At 38.7% G+C, this 22,724-nt stretch overlaps 1 protein-coding gene across 2 annotated transcripts in view; it reads right to left on the reverse strand.

Annotated features, from left to right (window-relative positions):
* The window catches only part of RGS22 (regulator of G protein signaling 22), a 203,240-nt gene that overhangs the window by 169,971 nt on the left and 10,545 nt on the right, over nucleotides 1–22,724 (reverse strand). Inside the window, exons 1-2 of one of the 2 annotated variants that reach the window (XM_053559392.1) lie at nucleotides 6,845–6,970; nucleotides 6,441–6,662 (exon numbers count right to left, since the gene is read on the reverse strand). In XM_053559392.1, coding sequence (XP_053415367.1) covers nucleotides 6,441–6,491 — 51 coding nt within the window. In that variant the 5' untranslated portion in view covers nucleotides 6,492–6,662; nucleotides 6,845–6,970. Of the gene's footprint in view, nucleotides 1–6,440; nucleotides 6,663–6,844; nucleotides 6,971–22,724 lie in introns of those variants that run through there. The other variant, XM_053559391.1, reaches the window with a different exon arrangement.

The raw sequence follows: 22,724 nt of genomic DNA on the forward strand, positions 1-22,724 counted from the left end.
GGCCCATCAAGGTTTTTTAACATACATGTAAAGACCCAAAACATACAGAACAATGCTGATCAACCCAAAATAATTTAGTAATATAAGAAACACAAAAATAACGCCTATGATCCTAACACTTTGGGAGGCCATGGAAGGTGGATTGCCTGAGCCCAGGAGTTGGACACCAGCCTGAGCCAGAACAAGACCATGTCTCTAAAAAACAAAAAATAGCCAGGTATGGTGTAGGGAGGCTGTAGTCCCAGCTACTCAGGAGGCTCAGGCAAGAGGATTGCTTTGGCCCAACTTTGAGGGTGCTGTAAGCTATGATGCCACCGCACTCAACTCCACGGTAACTGAGTGAAACTCCATCTCAAAAAAAAAAAAAAAAGAAAGAATGAAAGAAAAAGAAGAAACACAAAAATAATTTACCTAAAATGAAATTATTTAAAGCTTAAACTTGATATCTCAAAGTAGTTTTGATTTGCATTTCTCTGATGATTAAGGATGTGGGCCTTGTGCCTGTCTTCTTCAGAGAAGTTTCTCTTCAAGTCCCTTGTCCACCCTGAGATGGGATCACTTGTTCTTTTCTTGCTAATACCTTTGAAAGGAAACACTTCTACACTGCTGGTGGGAATGCAAACTAATACGTTCCTTTTGGAAAGATGTTTGGGGAACACTTAGAGATCTAAAAATAGACCTGCCATTCAATTCTACAATTCCTGTACTAGGTAATATATCCAGAAGACCAAAAATCATATTACAACAAAGATGTATGTACCAGAATGTTTATTGCAGCCCAATTCATAATTGCTAAGTCATGGAGGAAGCCCAAGTGTCCACTGACCCACGAATGGATTAATAAATTGTAGTATATGTACACCATGGAATATTATGCAGCCTTAAAGAAAGATGGAGACTTTACCTCTTTCGTGTTTACATGGATGGAGCTGGAACACATTCTTCTTAGCAAGGTATCTCAAGAATGGAAGAAAAAGTACCCAATGTACTCAGCCCTAATATGAAACTCATTTAGAGCTTTCATATGAAAGATATAACCCAATCTCAGCACAAGAATATGGGGAAAGGGGCAAGGGAAGGGAGGGCAGAGGGGAGGATGGGTGGAGGGAGGGTAATTAGTTGGTCCACACCTATGGTGCATCTTAGAAGGGTACAGGTGAAATTTACGAAATGTAGAATATAAAAGTCTGAACACAAGAATTAAGAAAATGCCATGAAGGCTATGTTAACCAGTTCGATGAAAATATTTCAAACTGTACATAAAACCAGCACATTGTACCTCATGACTGCATTATTGTACACAGCTATGATTTAATAAGAAAGAAATAATGGAAAAAAAGTATCCAATGTACTCAGTCTTACTATGAAACCAATTTATAGCTTTCTTATGAAAGCTATAACCAAATTATAGCCCAAGAAGAAGGGGAAAGGGGAGAGGGAGGAGAGGGGAGGGGGAGGATTGGTGGAGGGAGAGTAATTGGTGGGACCACACCTACAGTGCATCTTACAAGGGTACGTGCGAAATTTACTAGGTGTAGAATATAAATGTCTTAACACAATAACTAAGAAAATGCCAGGAAGGCTATGTTAACCTGTGTGATGAAAATGTGTCAAATGGTCTATAAAACCAGTGTATGGTGCCCCATGTTTGCATTAATGTACACAGCTATGATTTAATTAAAAAAAAAAAAGAAAGAAAGAAAATGCCATGAAGGCTATGTTAACCAGTTTGATGAAAACATTTCAAATTGTATATAAAACCAGCACATTGTACCCCATGATTGCATTAATGTACACAACTATGATTTAATAAAAAAAACTTAAACTTGTTTTTAAAGTTGGATGAGAAAGAAAAAAGAGATAATTAAAAGATTGGAGGAAACTGGCTTTAGATAAATCATTCTAGAACTATCAAGTAGACAGCCTGTCTAAATGCCTATTGGATCAGATTAACAAAAATTATATTTAGATGTACAAGGAAACCAAATAAAGTATGATTATCAGCCAATAGACATTTTTGTGTAGTCAGATTTATTGAAGTATAAACTACATTCAGTGAAATCCATCCTTCTTAGCATAGAGTTCTACAAGTTTCAACAAATGCACGCTATTGTGTAACGGGAATACATAGTACAATCAATATACGCAGTGGTTCCAACACTGCCCCTAAATTTCTCATGCCACTTTGTGATAACACTTTCCTCCAACCCCAGACCCTGGCAACATCACTCATCTGTTCTCTAGGTTTGCCTTTTCCAGAATGTTACATAAATGGAATCAATATAGACAGCAAACTTTGATTCTGGTGTCTTTAAGTTGGCATAAAGCATTTGAGATTGATCTGAGTTCTTCTGTGTATCAGTAGTACATTCCTCTTCATTGCTAAGTAATAGTCCACTGTATGGATATATAGACTCAGTTTGTTTATCTATTTCCCAGTTAATGCAATTTGGATAACTTCCAACATTTGTGGTTATGAATAAAGCAACTACAGACACTCACATACAGGTTTTTTGGTGAATATAATTCACATTTCTTTTGGGTAGTAAACATAAATAGGGTGGTGCCTGTGGCTCAAAGGAGTAGGGTGCTGGCCCCATATGCCGGAGGTGGTGAGTTCAAACCCAGCCCCAGCCAAAAACTGCAAAAAAAAAAAAAGAAAGAAAATAATAAAATAAAATAAACATGAATAGGACAGATGGATAGTATCATATGTTTAACTTAGAAAAATCGCCAAACTGGTTTCCAAAATGGAATTCTCACCAACAATGTAAGAGTTCCAGTTGTTCTGCATTTGACTGAATTTCCCTTATGATTAAAGATACTGGGTGGCACCTGTGGCTCAACAGAGTAGGGCGCCAGCCCCAAATGCCAGAGGTGGTGGTTCAAACCCAGCCCCGGCCAAAAACTGCAAAAAATAAAAAAAATAATAAAATAAAATAAAGATACTGAACACATTTTCACGTGCTTATTATACTCATTTGAATTTCTTCCTTGGAGAAATGTCTTTCTAGGTCCCTTCTACATTTTTAAAATTGGGTTGCCTATTATTACATTGTAAGAGTTCTTTATATCATTTAGATACGCATCCTTCTCAAATATATGACTTGCCAATATTTTCTTCCACTCCGTGGGTATCTATTTACATTCTTGGTATTATCCTTTGGACCATAAAAGATTTACATTTTGTCTATTTTTTTCTTGTTTTCCTTGTGCTTTGGGTGTTTAATCTAAAAAACTAACACCTTATCCAAAGTTATGAAAATTTATGCCTTTTATCTTTTTAAACAGGATAGAAGTTTTGCACTGCTGGATTCAATATACTTACTTTTTGAGAATTTTTGCGTCTGTTGTCATCAGAGATATTTATAGGGCTTTCCTTTTCTTGAAATCTCTTTATTGTTATCATCAGGGTAATGCTAGCTTCCTAAAATAAGCTGGAAATTGATCCTTCTTCTTTTGTTTTTTAGAAAAGTTTTCATAAATTTGGGATTACCTGTTTGTTAGCATTTACCAGTCAGGCCATTTGGACCTGGAATTGTTTTTGTGGGAAGATTTTAAACTATCAATCCAATTTCTTTAATAGATATAGGATTATTCAGATTATCTATATCCCCTTGAGCGAGCATCTTTTAAGGAATATGCTCATTCCATTTAAGTTTATTGAGTTTGCAGACATAAAATTGTTTGTAATATTCACTTATTTTTTATTGGCTGTCCATAGGATCTGTAATGACATCCCCTCTTTCATTTCTGATACTAGTCATTTATATCTTCTTTTTTCTTCATCAGTAAAGCTAGAAGCTTATCAATTTTATTGATTTTTTTCCAAAGAAAAAATAATAAGCAAGTCTTTATTTTCATTGCTATTTCCCATTTGTTTTATATTTTCAAAAATTTCATAGATTCTGTTCTTTATTTCTTTGCTTTTGATTTAATCTATCTTTATTTTTCTAGCTTACTATAGTGAAAAGCAAATCAAAGACTTGAGATATCTAGTCTTTTCTATTAGAAGCACTTACTGCTATAAATTTCTCTTTAAGAACTAAATTAGTTGCATCCCACAAATTTTGGTATTACATTTTAATTTTTATGAAATTCCACATAATTTTCAATTTCCCTTGAGACTTACTCTTTGACCTAGGATTACTTAGAAATGCATTGTTTAGGGCGGTGCCTGTGGCTCAGTCGGTAGGGCGCCGGCCCCATATACCGAGGGTGATGGGTTCAAACCCAGCCCCGGCCAAACTGCAACCAAAAAATAGCCGGGCGTTGTGGCGGGCGCCTGTAGTCCCAGCTACTCAGGAGGCTGAGGCAAGAGAATTGCTTAAGCCCAGGAGTTGGAGGTTGCTGTGAGCTGTGTGAGGTCACGGCACTCTACCGAGGGCCATAAAGTGAGACTCTGTCTCTACAAAAAAAAAAGAAATGCACTGTTTAAGATTACTCAGTAGATCTTTTTTATTTCAATTACCAAACAAAGTGAATAAACAAATATCACTATTGTACCTAGTAAAAATGTTTTTAATTAACAATTATATAGTGCTATATAGTTCAGAATATTTTTCCTTGTTTGGGCTTCAAAGCAATGCTGTAACATAGTTATTGTTAACATTTAATTTTATGAAAGTTAATAAGAAAGATAGACAATACATTTGAAGAATTGAAGAGGCTGACATACATCTATGTCTTATGTGTTAGACATATTTTAGCCTATTTCTATCAGACATTTTAAATCAATGGAAAATAGAATTGATAAATATTCATTATTATTTTCATTTGATCCACACAATAAGCCTAAGTAGTAGATAGTAAATGCATCATTTGACAGATGATGAAATGAAGTTTATGATGAAATGAAGTTTATCAAAGTGACTTGTTCAAGGACAAGTTGAAGAGCCAATATTAGAAACCATGTGTTCTAGCCTCATGTAAGGAGATAAAAATCTAAAAGCTAAGAATAGATTTTTTTTTTTTGAGACAAAGTCTCACTTTGTTGCCCTGGGTAGAGTGCTGTGGCATCATAGCTCATAGCAACCTTAAACTCTTGGGCTCGAGTGATCCTCTTGCCTCAGCCTCCCAAATAGCTGTGACTACAGGTGCCTGCCACAACACCTGGCTACTTTTAGAGACAAGGTCTTGGCTCTGGCTTAGGCTGGTCTTGAAACTATGAGCTCAGGCAATCCACCCACCTCAACCTCCCAGAATGCTAGGTTACAGGCATAAACCACCACACCTGGCCCCTAAGATTAGAATTTAAAGCCAAGGAAATCAAAGGCATATAGTGTAACTTTGGGGTCAAAAGTCCCAAATACCATGGAATACTATTCAGCCATAAAAAGAGGGAGACTTTACATCTTTCATGTTAACCTAAATGGAGTTGAAACACATTATTCTTAGTAAAGTACCACAAGAATGGAAAAGCAAGTATCCAATATACTCAATGCTAATATGAAGCCAGTAGATGATCTAATACACGCCCACAGTTGTGGGGAGGGGGGAAAGAAAGAGAGAGAGGGAATGGTGTGCTCCCAGTTCATGGGCACAATGTAAGAGTGTATGGCACACCTCCTGGGTGTGGGACACAACTACAATAGGGACGCCACTTAACAAATGCAAACACTGTAACCTAATTGTACCCTCACGATCAATCTGGGGGAAAAAAGTCTCAATTCCCAACTGCTTGATAGGATTGATTTAAAACCCAAACGAAGTAAGTTTTCTGTTTACCCACAAATTTTTTAGAATATATCTACACTATAAAATAAATGATACATATATTTATATGGCCCAAAACTAACCTAATATTCTAAATTTTCATAGTAAATTAAATGAATCTTCTCACACTCATAACAGAACATCAACAAAACTGGTAGACTAAACTGGCCATTAGATTCAAAAAGATGATACAATGCTTAACAAATACTATGTGTAGGCCAGGCACAGGGGCTCATGCCTATAATCTTAGCACTTTGGGAGGCCAAGGTGGGAGGATCACTTGAGGCCAAAGGTTTGAGACCAGCTTGAGCAACACAATGAGACTCCGTTACTAAAAAAAAAATTTTATTTTTAATTAGTCAGGCATGGGGCATAAGCCTGCAGTTTCATCTACTCAAATGATTCAGGAAAATCATTTGAGCCCAGGAATTTGAGGTTGCACTGAGCTATGATGCTATTGCACTCTAGCCCAAGCAACAGAGCAAGACTCTATCTCAAAAAAAAAAAAAATATATATATATGTGTGTGAGTGTGTGTGTACATATATATATATATTAACTCCCGTATATATAAACAGTAACAAAAACAAAAAATACTATGCGTAAGTACAACACAATTTAATAAATACGGCAACATTTTGAAAAGGAAGCCTAAAGAAACTCATGTTAATTTCACCAAGTACTTTCTCATCCTAACAAGATCTACACCCAAGTATACTTCCTTACCATAATACTGTAGTTGACATTGATGGTCTCATCTTCACAGGGGACATTCATTTCAACAGGTTTAACATCATGCTTTTCTTTCCTTACAACATCATAGATAGGATTTCGAGGTTGCTGGTTTTGTAGAATTTTTTTCAGTTGCTTTTCCAGAAGTTGTGGAGCGTCATTAATTACTTCAAAAACTCCATAATCTACATTAAATCGAATTGCCTCTGAAAAGGTCTGTAAAATGAATGAGTGGAAATTAAAATTTTAACTCAGAAATTGTCTCTAGGAAGACTTTATATTTACGTGTGCACATGTACACCTCACAGAGATTTGTGTTTCTACCATTTCCTCTTCCCTTTTAGGAGCTAGGAAACCCCTTCACTAGAAGTAAGGGAATCCTCCGAACCCTTCCTCACCAAAGTACTTATGCGACAAGTCAGTCTCAAGGCATGTTATAGAAGAAACTTCCTTCATGTAACCTCCACAATTCTTTGAAACTGGAAAGAGATAGACACCTGGTCTCTATGAAGCAATGTGACCCTGTTAGAAGTGGCATTACTAGGGAAGAATGAGTAAGGAAGAAATAATGCTCCTGTTATATCTCTCATGCCAAGGAATCATGAAATCTAACAATCTCCCTTGCCCCAAAGGAGAAAACTAAGTGCAATGTGTTCCTCATTTAAGACAATTTCAACACCATTCCTCACACTGGGACAAAAAATTTTAGAAAAAGAGTAAAAGAGAATTAACGTTTATAAGCTTTTCTCAGTAATTCTAAATCCTGCCAACTTTTATTTAAAGCCAGCCAGTTAATATACAACAGGTCAGGAGTCTTGAGCTTGAATGCCAGCTTATGAATGAATAGCTCTGTGACTCTCAGTAAATCATTCAGCATCTTTGGGGCTTCCATCTCCTTAAGAAGTAAGTGGTAGACAGGCCCATGCCTTGTCTCATTTGCCCTCCAAATCTAAAATCAAGCCCCTTTTTCAGAATATTCACTTTTTTAGTCACCTTCAGTGAACTGATTCTTCATGTAGATTAATTTATACATGTTTAGCCAGGGGATAGAAGACATTCAATTCTTCCCCTTGGAAGCATTTCACATTGTATATCAAATCAGTACACTGAACCCCATAAATGCATCAATGTACACAGTTATGATTTACTAACTAAATAAATAATAAATAAAATTAAATTCTTCCCCTTGAGTCACTAGTGTTCTAAATAGAAGTTAATTCTTCCAAGTTTTACTAAGGGATTGCTAGACATACTACAGTCATAATAAATGATAGAATTTCACAGTAAAATTAGAGCTAGAAATATGAGCATACATGTATATATATTTTTTATTTCAATGTCAGTATCACATCTCTAAAGTGTGGCTGTCAACTATCTCCCCTTCTAAGTAATTTAAAGTATATGGACAATAGAGTTCAAGATGAGTATCAGGTCTGAACGTGGTGGCTCACACCTGTAATCCCAGCATTCTGGGAGGTCCAGGCAGGTGGATACCTTGTGCTCAGAAGTTCGAGACAAGCCTGATCCAGAGCGAGACCCCATCTCTACCGAAAATAGAAAAACTAGCTGAGCATGGTGGCACACACCTGTAGTCCCAGCTACTCTGGAGATTGAGGCAAGAGCATCACTTAAGTCTAAGAATTTGAGGTTGCTGTGAGCTATGACACCATGGCACTCCAGTCTGGGTGACAGAGTAAGACTCTGTCTCAAAATAAGATGTATATCAGTCCATAGTGAAAAAGCCTTAGGTCTAAGATTTTTGCCCAAAGTGAACAGTATACAGCTCAATGAATACATGAGAATAATTAACAATAAATTGTATATAAAGTTTTTTTAATAAATATATTTCCACTGCATCTGTCTTCAAACATGGAATTGCAACAGGCACCACTTACCTAAACATCATAAATATCCCTGAACTATATTCACCAGATTAATGAAATAAAAGAATCTGCTGACATCAGAGAATATTTTTATCTGATTGAAGAAAGGAAAGGAATTAAATGGACATCAAATATTGATGGGGGTGGAGGAAATGAAGCAGTATAATGTGAAAAGATTTCTTCCCTCAATGGAGCAAGAGAACAAGTTTGATCTTTATTTATTGCTTTCTTTTCTTTTTTCAGCCTCCTATCTCTTTTTTCAGCTCTAATAATCCAAACCAAAGAATGACAACTGGTTAATTCAAAGGATAAAGAAAATACTTCTGCACAGGGTGCAGTGATGTGCACCTGTAGTCCCAGCTACTCAAGAGGCTAAGTAGGAGGATTGCCTGGAACCAAGAGTTTGAATACAGCCTGGGCAACATAGCAAGATCCTGTCTCTAAAAAAAAGAAGGAAGAAGGAAGGAAGGAAGGAAAGAAGGAAGGAAGGAAGGAAGGAAGGAAGGAAGGAAGGAAGGAAGGAAGGAAGGAAGGAAGGAAGGAAAGAAGGAAAGAGGGAGGAAGGAAGGAAGGAAGGAAGGAAGGAAGGAAGGAAGGAAGGAAAGAGGGAGGAAGGGAGGGAGGGAGGGAAGGAGGAGTTATTTCCTACTAACCAAGAAAAAACTGCTTAAGTAAAAAAAATTGAGAGGGATTGTTGACACTCTAAGACCCTGGTAACCAATCTTACTTAGTAAGTAGTTAAGGTATAGTTGGCAGAAATAATAGGAGTGTTAAGAACTTCCATTTCCTGAACACCTAATATGTGGTAGGCGTGTGATAGATAGCACTTTACAGAAACTGAAGTTCGGGATGGTTACACGACAGCCCATGGACTCAGAGCTATAAAGTGGTAGGTTAGGGACAAGTCAGTCAGCCTGCTGCTCAGAGGCGCTTCCTAATGGAGAGAACATTTCCCCTTCTGTACTGGATTGCCCCAGATGTGATGAAACCAGCATGCCCTTAGACCACTTTCTCTATGCCAAGTGCTTTGCTAAGTAATGACCTTATGACAGTGTTCTCAACCTTCCTAATGCTGCGCCCCTTTAATACAGTTCCTGTGGGTCGCGACCCACAGGTTAAGAACCGCTGCCCTATGAAGTTAGGGTGGCCGGGTGTTTTGATCCCAAAGCCTAGGCTCTTATTTACTCTGATTTAACTAGTAAGGGCACAGAGGCAGGAAGCAACATGTTACACATGGGTAACCCTCAGCAGTTCAATGTAGTTGGACTAGAACTAGCCTAGCTACAGTTAGAATAATTTAAGAACAGAGAAGACTTGGAGTGGATAAGATAGAGCGAACCAGACCATGGAAGGCTTTGCACGTCATTTTTTAAAAGTATAGTTTTTAATCTTAATCCTCTGGGAAACAGGGAGGCATGGCAAAAACTCTAAGTAGGCATGTAACTTCCAATTTGTGTTTTAGGAAGAGTCTGCTAGCAGGGTTTGCAAGACAGAGCGTTTGCTTGCCAGCTTATGAGCCGTGAGGTAGACCATTCTGCTGACATCCCACAAAAAGAGCCATCACCACGCTCGGGGGAGGCGCTATCTCAGAGCTGCTGCTAGTACAGCCAGGGTTAATGTAGTAATTATTAACTTTCTGGATGGGAGACTGTCCCCATCACACATGAGGGTCAGGCCAGGGTTTAAGGCAGATAGTTACAAATTACTTTTATAATTAACAAAGTAAAACTGCAGCTGAGCAAGATTAAATGGCCTCTTCATGGCTGTATAGCAAGTGCTCTAAGGAGCTTACAACACAGAAGCCTGGATTTATGACTATGAAACTGCTTAAACCCAGGATGGCACATAATTTTAGTTAAGGCTTGCTGTACCTACTGTGGACTGGCTCACTTAGGATCCATTCCAACCTCCTGAAATGTGAAGCCTGGAAAACTAAAAACTGTACTTTCCAGACGCTCTAGGTTTTATGGGTAACTTAGGTTCTCCCACTCATCTGTGACAAAAATACTTACATTCTGAATGGAGTTGATGAGGAAAGAAGAACATATCCATTCTGAGGAAGAAAAGCTGAAGAATTTAAGTACATGAAAGAGAGGAGAGGACCTCATCAAAAAGAAGAACTTTACAACAAAGGGAAAATGAGAATTGTGTTTATGATAAAAGGACATGAAATGCTCCTATTTATAAAAAAAGAGATGTATGTATGTTCAAATATTTATAAACTTCGGAATTTCTCTCTGTGACACTAATTGAAATGGGGCAAAGATCTTGCCAAAGGTAAATAAGTGTTTTCCAATTTAAAAAGCCATGTGTTAGCTTAGATCTTAGAAGTTCCTTCATAGCACCGTGATTCTAAGATAAAAGAGGGGGCAGATAACTGACTCAAAGCTTTTCCCAGTTAATTCATCTCAACAATAGCAAAATATGGAAATGCCCGAGTGCCATGTATTGCCCCATTCGAGAAGATACAAAAATGAATAAAAAACGATTTCTGCTCTTGTTGAAGGAACAAGTACATAATCACTCATTTTTCTCTATGATGAAAATAATCAACAAAATACTGAAAATAAATTAAAATTAGTGTAAATGCAAATGCCAAAGGGGAAATATGTCCACAGAGACAGGGTATTCTAGTATCACAATACTAGACTATAATGTCTGGTCTAGTTATCATACTCTAAAAGGGATTTGGCTAAACTGGAAACTACCCAGGGAAGGAGAAACTGAATGATTAAATGCAAGAAATGTTGGGCAAATCATTTTGCCTTTCTGAGCCCTATCAGGTAAAAGGGGATTTTTAACCACATAATCCTAAGCTGTCTTCTGTGTTTGATGCTCCGTCAGTCAAGACTGTCTCTCCAGGAAAAGAGTCTACACCTTCTCCTCTCCAATAAGACCACCCAGCTCTCCTTCTCCTTTGTTAGTTCATTCATTTATTCATAAGTATCTAATATGCTAAGTGAGTTCATTCATTTATTCGTAAGTATATAATATACTGAGTGAGGCAATAGATAGCACCCTTCTCAAAACCTCCGCTGAAAAGAATGAGGCATGAATCCTGCCTCAGAGTACATACAATCTAACAGAGGAGGAAAGAAATGTAAATATACAATAGATAATAAAGCCCATCCTAAAAGGGGAATGGATCCTAATGTCAGCACATAGTGTCAAAATTTAGTCAAAATTGTCCCTTGAAATTCTTGAAAGCACTCATGAAAGTACCATGAGTTATCCTCAATAATGTTCTCAAGAAGTTGACCACAGTCAATTTTTTCTCCAGCATTGAAATAGGTCACTAATTATTCAATTAAGGACCAGAAGAAGGAGTGGGCTTGTGTTTAAAGCTCTCTTTGTGCAGGAGGAGATGACCACATGCTGTGAGAAGCAGGAAGGAGGAGACCCACCAAGAGAACGACAGATTCTCATCTTCCATCACACACCTTGTGCAGTCCACACATTCACAGACTGGTACAACAAAATCGTCTTCACCTTTTAAATCACCCTCACTCTCTACAGAATATGAATAGTTTGATTTGGATGATAACGCACATATAGTGCAACTTACTTTAACACATAATGAGCACAAGAGAAGTGTGTACAAAGCAGTGTGATGGCACAGAAGGATTCACTATCTCTCCCCAGAAATTAGGGCAGATGTCGAGGTGGGATGCTAGAGCTGGCTCTCAGGGAATGAACAGGCATTTGTCAAGTAGACGAGGAAGAGACGGGAAGTCATCAAAAGAGATGGCCATGCATCAGATGTAAGAGTACAAAATAAGGCTGGGTGCCCGTTGCTTGGTGGCTAGGTCGCCAGCCACATACTTAGAGGCTGGTGGGTTCGAACCTGGCAACAAACAAACAAAAAAAAGTAGCAAGTGTTGTAGCACCTATAGTCCCAGCTACTTGGGAGGCTGAGGCAAGAGAATTGCTTGAGCCCAAGAGTTAGAGGTTGCTCTGAGCTATGACACCACGGCTCTCTACCGAGGGTGACAAAATGAGATTCTGTCTCAATAAAAAAAAAAATAATAATACAAAATAAAAGGGCACTTTTGGTGAGCTGCAAACATGAGACATGGCTGAAGTTTAATGTTGAGGGCAGAATAGCAGGATATAAGCCTGGGGAGAAACCAGGGGTCCTCAAACTGCAGCCCGCGGGCCACATGGGCAGTGTGATTGTATTTGTTCCCATTGTGTTTTTTTACTTCAAAATAAGATATGTGCAGTTTGCATAGGAACTTGTTCATAGTTTTTTTTTTAAAAAACTATAGTCCGGCCCTCCAACGGTTTGAGGGACAGTGAACTGGCCCCCTGTTTAAAAAGTTTGAGGACGCCTGAACATGCTAACTCTCAACTTACTCTCTGGAATCAAAGATTCTCAGAGTGTGCTCCCTGGACCAGCAGCAGCTGCATTACATAGGAGCCTGTTAGAAATGCAAATTCTCCAGTGCCCCCCCCCCCTTAGAATCAGAAACTCTGGGGAAGGGGGCCAGCATTCCGACTCTTAGCAAACCCTCTGATTATTCTAACGCATGCTCAAGTTTAAATAACAATGCTTTAGAATGATGGGAGCAACCAAAGAGGTCTTAATAGAGAAGATGCAGAATCCAGGTTAAGACAAACTTCAAAGGCCACGCTGAGTCTGTTCCTTCACGCTGACTCTCATGAGTATTCAGACATGTGATGATGCCAGCCATACCAGGAAGAAAGAACCCTGGTCTGTCCATATTACCCAAATTCCTACAGTCTGCTTAAAAAAGAATCTCTCTTACCCATCAAGTCCTTTGTTTTTACCACTTCTGAGCTTACCTACAAAATTTCTAGTTAGTTTAGTATGTGACAAAAGAAGACGAATAGCACAGGGGAGATGGAAATGAGTGATGTAGGAAGTCTTTTCCCCAAAAAGCTGAGCTAGCTGAGTTAGAGAACACTCAAGGTTTTAATCATACGACAGGAAAAATCTTCGGCTTGAGCCCCGAACGCAATCCTCTGCAAGTTGTTACAGACGGCTCTTTCCCTTACTTAATTTTCTCATTTCAAGGGTATCATTTTCCAAATGTTCTAAAACGAACTGACGTGAAGGTGGTGAAAGCTAACTTGTCATCCATGTGCAAAAAATATTTTCACAGAAAAAGCAAGTGCATGAAAATATTTTTACCACAATAAATTGCTGGTTCCACATTTCTTTGAAAAGGGAAGGGAAAAAAAACCTGTGAATAATTAGTGATGTACTTAAACTGCCAGCCCAGCACCAACGACACTCATGGGGTGCCAAATGATTTAGCTGAACAGTATTTAAATTAAAAACTAATGACTAGGTTAATTTAATACATGTTCATCTCTGCTCCAACTCTGTCTCTATTAATTGAGCTCCAAAACTTTATTTTAAACACAAATCCCTAGTCAGTGAATAAAAACTTTTGACTACTTGAGTATAACAACTCAGTTACCAATAACAACTTCTTTTAATCTAAATTTAATTGTCATTTTAGATGTTTAACCATAAACTGTTTACTAGACATATTCACCAATAGACTAGATGGAAAAATGTGCCATGTAAAATGTATAGAAAATATTCTTAGTTAATAAAATGAGTTACATTAGGTGATTTGAATGCTTTATGTTTGACCTACACGGCTTCTCAAAACACCCATTGGTATAAATGCTGAACTAAGCAGTTACCTAGGGCTCTATCAACACCTTTAAAAATCAGTCTCTGAGTATTTAAATTTTGGCAAAACCCTTCATCTCCCTTCCTCCCACTCATTCCTCAAATCTGTACTCTCTCTTTCCACCACCCCCTAACAATCCATCTAGCATATAACTCCTTCATAAAGCTGTAAGAAATTATAAGGGTTTACAGATTTTAAAAAAGTGTAGAGAATCAGTCCAAAAAAAAGAAGTTATGGTAAAATTCCAACAGTACATAGCTAAGCATGATCTGGCAAACACATGACATACCTATCTTTGTGAGGAGGGTATGGAACAGGCCACCCCTTCAGCTTCTGCAAACCATAAATGTCACAAACATTTGAAACCACCCACAGAGGACCAATGTAAATCTATGTGGGCTCATCTACTCGCTCCCACAACAGTCACTGAGCATAAAACACACAAAACAAAATCAAAAGGAAAGAAATGTTTTCACACTATAGCACAAAAGAAAACCTAATAAGCAAACACTTGTCCATAAAGAGTTGACAGCAAAAAACCTCCCAGACACCAAATGAAAACAATATCTGAATGTGAACTTGGCGCAAGAACAAACAGAATGAAGTTATGAAAGCTAGGATTTGGAAAGTGCCATAATCATTTATAATAGCGGCAACTGTCCTGGATTCCCCTCATCAAAAAATAACATGGGGCAGGCTACCAGCCATCCATTTCTGGATCTTACAATGTGTCCCAAGGGGTAATGGTGTAATGGAAAGAAATAGTGTAGGAGCCAGAAAGCCTGATTCCTAGCCCCATTTCTACCACAATCCAGTTCTGGGACCTTGAGCAAGTCCCTGCAGATGTGGGAATAGTCTCAGAAATCTAGATAACCTAAGGGTCCTATAATCTTTACTTATGGTCTCAGGTTTAAATTATTGTTTTTGGTGGAGGGTCAGGGTAGAGGGAGGCAAGAGAAAAGGTTAGAAGGTGTATTTGTTTATTTCCAGGTTCTTAACACCAAAGATGTGGAAATAAAAGACAGAATTATCCTCAAGAAGCTTTGGGAGGTACAGAATAGACCTATCTTTGCATGTAGAACATTTACAATGTGGCTCCTAAGATAAAATAAACAGAGGAGAAGGAATTAATCAAATTTTCTTTGGTTGGGGAAGTCAAGTCTCCCAAGGTATAGACAGACATGCAAGCACACCCACTATTCCTGTAAGATGGTTTTCTAACCTCTACCTGAATACCGCCAATCACACAGAGTTTACTCCTTCACAAGCCAGCCCATTTCATTGTTAGAAAATAAAACTTCTAGGCTGGGAGTAGTGGCTTATACCTAAATCCCAGAACTTTAAGAAGCCAAGGTAGGAGGATCACTTGAGGCCAGGAGTTCAAGACCAGCCTGGGAAATGGAGTGAGACCTCATCTCTAAAAAAAATCAGCCAGGCACGATGGTGCACACCTATAGTCCCAGCTACTCAGGAGGCTGAGGTGAATGGATAGCTTGAGCCCAGGAGTTTGAGGCTGCAGTGAGCCATGATTATGCCGCTACACTCCAGCCTGGGTAAGAGTGAGAAGAGACTCTGTCTCAAGAAAAAAAAAAAGAATAGAGGAACAGGCACGGGTGGCTCATGCCTGTAATCCCAGCACTCTGGGAGGCTGAGGCTGGCAGATTACCTGAGCTCAGGAGTTCAAGACCAGTCTGAGCAAGACTGAGACCAGTCTCCTAAAAAAAAAAAAAATAGGTAGGCGTTGTGGCGGGTGCCTGTAGTCCGAGCTACTTGGGAGGCTGAGGCAAGAGAATCACTTGAGACCAGGAGTCTGAGATTGCTGTGAGCTATGACACCATGGCACTCTACCAAGGGCGACAAAGTGAGACTCTGTCTCAAAAAAAGAAAGAAAGAAAGAAAAAGAAACTTTGACATTCTTTCTATAGTGAGTAAAAAAAAAAAAAAATCAATTTCCCTCATAAATGATGGCCCTGGTTCTGCCTTCTAGTTTCACGGAATATGTTAATCCCTCTTCCTCAATTAAATCTTCAAATGCCCAAAAAGGACTACTCCATTTCATCCCTACCCCCTATTCCCAAGCCAGGTTAAACACCCACACTTCTTTCAATCCTTCTTCATCTGACGTGATTTCCAGAGTATTCATTGGCTGAGTCTCCCAGAGTCTGGTTTGGCACAGAAACTCTTAACATATGGTACCAAAAATGGAACACAATATTCCAAATGTGGTCTGACGATTCAAACCTATTCAAAAAAACATTTATTGAGTGCTTTCTATGCTCAGACTACTATTTTTCTTGATCTTGACTATACTTCTATTAAGGTACACCAAGAATATCTTAGTGTTGTTTGTTTTAGTCTAATTCACATCTAAAGGTAAAAATTAAGGCCAGGCATGGTGGCTCACGCTTGTAATCCTAGCACTGAGGGAGGCCGAGGCAGGTGGATTGCTTGAACTCAGGAGTTCAAGACCAGCCTAAGCAGTAGTGAGACCCCATCTCTACTAAGAGTACAAAAACTAGCCAGGCTTGTGGCAGGCACTTGTATTCCCAGCTATTTGGGAGGCTGAAGCAAGAGGATCTTTTGAGGCCAAGAGTTTGAGGTTGCTGTGAGCTATTATAGCACAGCACTCTACCAAGGGTGACAGAGTAAGACTCTGTCTCAAAAAAAAGATAAAAGATAAAAATTAGACACATTATGTTATACAAACGATCAGTGTATTCCTCTGCTGCCAGTTCTCATGGTGTAATAGGACAATCAAACACTTTTGAGCCATGTGTATCTGGGACAATCAAACTTTCGGAGCCTCCTGCCACTTACTAGCTGAATGATGTTAAACTGGAAAAACACTGGTTCTCTTGCAGCTTTTCATACAAGTCTCTGATAAAAAGTGATTTTGAAAAGGCAAAGCCAATGAATGACAGATTTGTATGACACAGATTATCTTCTAGATTGACAATGATCCACCAATCTAATTAGAGAGCGATTGCCTGTTGTGTTTCAGAAATGGAAGACAATCATAACAAAGATATTTGTACCAGAATGTTCATTGCAGCCTTATTGACAATTGCTAAGTCATGGAAAAAGCCCAAGTGCCCATCGATCCACGAATGGATTAATAAATTGTGGTATATGTACACCATGGAATATTATGCAGCCTTAAAGAAAGATGGAGACTTTACCTCTTTCGTGTTTACATGGATGGAGCTGGAACATATTCTTCTTAGTAAAGTATCTCAAGATTGGAAGAAAAAGTACCCAATGTACTAAGCCCTACTATGAGACTAATTTATGGCTTTCACATGAAAGCTATGACCCAGTTACAACCTAAGAATAAGGAGAAGGGAGGAAGGGAGGGTGGGAAGGGGAAGGTAGTTGGAGGGAGGGGGATTGGTGGGATTACACCTGCGGCGCATCTTACAGGGGTACATGTGAAACTTGATAGATGTGGAATGTTGATGTCTTAGCACAATAACTGGGAGAATGCCAGGAAGGCTGTGTTGACCAGTGTGATAAAAATGTGTCAAAAGGTAAAAAAAAAAAAGAAAAAGAAATGGAAGACAAGTTAGTAAATGAAACAAAAAGAGAAGTTCTAATCCTGTGCCAGGCACTTAATATATATTGCCTCATTTCATAATAATCTCTTAAGATGGTTATTTTGTTTTTACAGAGAAAGAAACCGAGGAATTAAGTATGTAATGTTTCTAAGATCACGCTGGTCCTGAGTAGAGAGGCTGGAATGGCGAGACTTCTGCACGGGGAGAAAATGTGTGGCCAAGATGGGTTGGTGGGTTAGGGGAGGTAGAAGTGAGTATAGTGTGAAACCTAAGATAAAGATGGAAAGATTAAGTTAAGGCCAAATTGCAGAAGGTCTGGAATTTTTCATAGTAAATAATCTGGAGTTAGATGTGTAGGTTATTAAAAGTCAACCCCCACTGGTTATGGTTAGTAAACCAGTTCACACATTCAAAAACTATTTACACAGATAATGAAAAGGACTTTGAAAACAAATAAAGCAATGTAAGTAGAGAATGTTAGGGATATTATTTTAGATAGGGTTGGAGGGAAAACTTTCTGAACAGAAGTGACTTAAGTCAGGGAGAAAGTGATACAAACACTTCAGGGAAGAGCACCCCAGGTCGGAAGACCCTGAACATAAACTCAGCATCATTGTGTTGGAGAAACACGAAGAGGGCTGGTCAGACTGGAAAAGAATTAACAATAAGAAAAGTGAGGAAATAAAGATGGAACGGTGAAAAGAGCCAAACCATACAGGATTCTGGATTTTATTCTTGGTGTAATGGTACAGAGTTGTGTGCAGAACAGCAAGTCACATGATTCAACTTATTATTTTTTATAATACTTATTGAAATCATAACACATTAAAAATTTATGGTTCCCTAAAATACCAGCCCATAACTATCCAAAAAAACAGTTAGTTTGGCACACTTATTCTCAGTAAACCCATGCTGGCTTCTAATCCTTAACTAAGGGCTCTTAAACCCTGTGTCCACAACTCCTGAGCTGCAGGCTGGTACCAGTCCATGGCCTATTAGGAACTGACCTCGCAGCAGGAGGTAAGCTGTGGGGCAGCAAGGGAAGCTTCATTTGTACAGCCGCTCCCCATGGCCAGGACACCCACCTCAGCTCTGCCTTCTGCTAGATCAGCAGCAATGTTACGTTCTCATAGAATCGTGAACCCTACTGCGCATGTAAGGGATCTAGGCTGGATGCTCCTTGTGAGACTCTGATGGCTGATGAGCTGAGGTGGAGCTGAGGCGGTGATGTTAGCACTGGGGCCATCTAGTTGCAGAAACATAAGCTCAGGGATCTCACTGATGCTGCACTATGGTGAGTTGCAGAATTATTTCATTGTATATTACAACATAATAATAATAGAAATAAAGTACACAATAAATTTAAAGTGTTTGAATCATCCTGAAACCAACCCCCCAGTCTGTGGAAAAATTGTCTTACAGGACCAGGCGCAGTGGCTCATGCCTGTCAGGTGGATTGTCTGAGCTCACGAGTTCGAGACCAGTCTGAGCTAGAGCGAGACCCCATCTCTAAAATTAGCCTGGTGTTGTGGAGGGTGCCTATAGTCCCAGATACTTGGGAGGCTGAGGCAAGAGAATCACTTGAGTCTGAGGTTGCTGTGAGCTATGACGCTACAGCACTCTACTCTTCATGACAAAGTGAAACTCTTTCTCAAAAAAAAAAAAAAAAAAAAGAAAATTGTCTTAGATGAAACCAGTCCCTGGTGGCATAAAGGTTGGGAACTGCTGCATAAACCAAACATTACTACTCTGTTCTAGAATTTTGCCAGGTATTTCCTTTGATAACACATCATTCTTTCTTCTCCCTGACCCCCATTGTTTTTTTTCCTTTTCTTTGAGACAGTCTCACTTTGTCACCCTCGGTAGTATACCGTAGCGTCACAGCTCACAGCAACCTCAAACTCTTGGGCTCAGGAGACCCTCTTGTCTTAGCTTCCCAAGTAGCTGGGACTTAGGCGCCAACCACAATGCCTGGCTATTTTTTTTTTTTTTTTATAGACAGGGTCTCGCTCCGGCTCATGCTGGTCTTGAACTCCTGAGCTCAGGCCATCCACCTGTCTTGCCCTCCCAGAGTGCTAGGATTACAGGGGTGAGCCACCATGCCCCCAACCTCCCCCCCCCAATTTTTTTTGGAACCTTGACAACATTTTCCCTCCTCTTGTCTTTTGGTGTACAGAATGAATAATCAACAGGTAGACTATGTGATCCTAAATGCAGATGCCAAAGGAACTCAAAAAACAAAAAAGTGGAGGTAAAAACAGAAGGATTTGGAGAGAGAGAAAAGGAAAGAGGCAGCCCAGGTGGGTGCATGGGACTCCTGAAGGGTACCTGCAGGGGAGCGATAAAAGCCAAGACTACACAGAGCTCAGCAGAAGTCACCTGTCCTTTCACCTGAAGTCTGAAAGAAAATCCACAAAAATAGCAATGTCTACACTGAAGGGAGCAAAGACTACACAATCTGGAAGTGTAAAGTTGTGGCAGTTTTCTGATGCTGCTGGGTTTTCTATAATGTACAAGTGGACAATGAAAGTGAAATCAAACAAGAACCCCTGAATATAATATAGTATATCACTCAGGCCCATTCCTGGAAAGGGAGACAGTGCCCTGGTCTAACTCCCCTAATGGGTCCAGAGATCTAGCTGTTCCAAATGAAGGACAGAATACACAATTCTTCTAGGAAAAAAATCACAAACATGTATGCATGCATTGATACATACTTAATAGTACATATACAAAACCTAATCTAGGCAAGAAAGTACCCTTCAAAATATAATGTCAGTGGTTAGACTTTAAGAGACTTCACATTTTATAGCCCACTCCCTTTAAAATTACTTGTGACTTTTTTTATATTTCAAGTTGTCCCTAGTAAAAAATTTAATAAAAAATGTTTCTGTGTTTTCATAATGCAATAATAAAGCCTTTTTTTATCTTTCTCTTAACTGTCACTCCTGATTAACTTTATTTCCATAGAACAAAATAAGTCTTTTTATGAACTCTCATTTTACTTTCCCCAAACTCCTTGCTATGGTTTTTTCAATACATCCGCCAAAGTTCATGAGTTGGAAATTTAATCCCAAATGCAACCATGTTGGGAAGTGAGGCCTAGTAACAGATGATGCAGTCATCAGGGCTCTGCCTTCATGAATGGATCAGTGTCCATATTGCAAGAGTGGGCTTGTTATAAAAATGAGTTCTGCCCTCTCTGGCTCTGATTCTCTTACTCTCTCTTTGTCCTTCTGCCATAGGATGATGCGGCAAGAAGGCCCTTGCCAGACACAGCCCTTCCATTTTAGACTTCTCACCTCCAGAAACATGACCAAATAAATTTCCGTTCACTACCCAATCTCAGCTATTCTGTTACAGCAGCACAAAATGGACTAAGACACCCCTAATACTTACTCTATCAGTCACTGCTAAGACTTAAGCTCTATTGGTGTCCACCTATGTTACACAAGTAACAGTGTCCCAAGTCTTTTATTTTCTTTTTTGGTGTCCACCTATGTTATACAAGTAACAGTGTCCCAAGTTTTTATTTTCTTTTTTGGTGTCCACCTATGTTACACAAGTAACAGTGTCACAAGTTTTTATTTTCTTTTTTTCTTCCCCTTCTGTTTTCTCTCTTTCTTTAACTCTCTTTCTTTTTTTTTTTTTTCTTGCAATTTTTGGCAGGGGCTGGGTTTGAACCTGCCACCTCCGGCAAATGGGACCAATGCCCCACTCCTCCAAGCCACAGGCACCGCCCTCTTTTTTTTTTTTTTTAACAGAATCTTGCTCTGTTGCCCTGGGTAGAGTGCCAAAGCATCACCATAGCTCACAACAACTTCAAACTCCAGGATTCAAGTGATCCTCTTTCCAAAGCCTCCCAAGTAAGTGGCACTACGGGTGAGTACCACCATGCCTCACTAGTTTTTTTTTCTATTTTTAGTAGAGACGGGGTCTTGCTCTTGCTCAAGCTGGTCTCACACTCCTGAGCTCAAGTGATCCTCCAGCCTCGGCCTCCCACAGTGCTACGATTACAGGCATAAGCCATCATGCCCAGCCTGTGTTCCAAATCTTATTAACTACTGAGATGAAACTCTAGTTGCCTTATATGCAAATTCCAATTTCATATCTGTCCAAGAGATAAAAATAATTGCTTAGAGGCACAAAAGTCAGTTTCTTGACTTCTTTGATATTTTGTCCTTATCACCTCTGTTCAAAGCCTAACATGGTTCCAAATACAACTGTATTAGATTTTGTTCAGAATACTTTTGGATGATTATAAAAATTCCAGCTTTCTTCAATAAGGATAATTTCTTTCTTTTTTTTTTATTTTTACCTATACATGTGTTTATTAGGTTTCCATTTTTTGCCTTCACAAAATTAAAGAGGCTTAAAATTTAATAACAATAACAATGTTTAAGACAAGGACTAGAAACAAAAACCTCGTAAAGAATGAACAAACATAAATACATTCAGAAAAGAAATCAGAGAATTGCTGCATCAAAATATTAAGCAATAATAATAATAATGCAAACTCTTATTGTCAAATAAGAGTATGTCTATTATAAAATGCTTTGACTGAGATTCAGTATGGAGTCATCAGTTAACTTCTTATTATTTTTTTTAAGTCTCAAAAAATAGACAACTAATATTTGTAAATAAAAGTAAAAGATAATTTCAAAAAACAGATCATGCCAAATCTTATAGACAATAGAAAAAGAAGAAATACTTCAAAATCATTCTACTTGATCTGGATACACTGATATTAACATTGGAGAGAACATATTATTATAAAGGGGAAATTACAAACATATTTCACTTATAAATGAGGATGGCATATCCTAGACAACATATTAACAAGTTGAATTAAAACTTAATGTTTAAGTAATATACTTTGGTCAAAATTAAATCCAATTTATGTGAGAATTAGTCACTATGTTCTTTTCTTGCCTTTTTTTTTTTTTTTTTTTGCAGTTTTTTGTCTGGGGCTGGGTTTGAACCCACCACCTCCGGCATATGGGGCCAGCACCCTACCCCTTTGAGCCACAGGTGCCGCCCAATAAGGATAATTTCTAAATGATTCAAATCCAATGATTATGTCCATAAATAAACTTTACCTAAATGCTTTAATTAATATTTTTGATAAAATATTATACCTGGCTTGGCGCCTGTGCACAATGGTTACAGTGC

Source organism: Nycticebus coucang, chromosome 13, assembly GCF_027406575.1.
Source record: "Nycticebus coucang isolate mNycCou1 chromosome 13, mNycCou1.pri, whole genome shotgun sequence".
Lineage (NCBI taxonomy): Eukaryota > Metazoa > Chordata > Mammalia > Primates > Lorisidae > Nycticebus > Nycticebus coucang.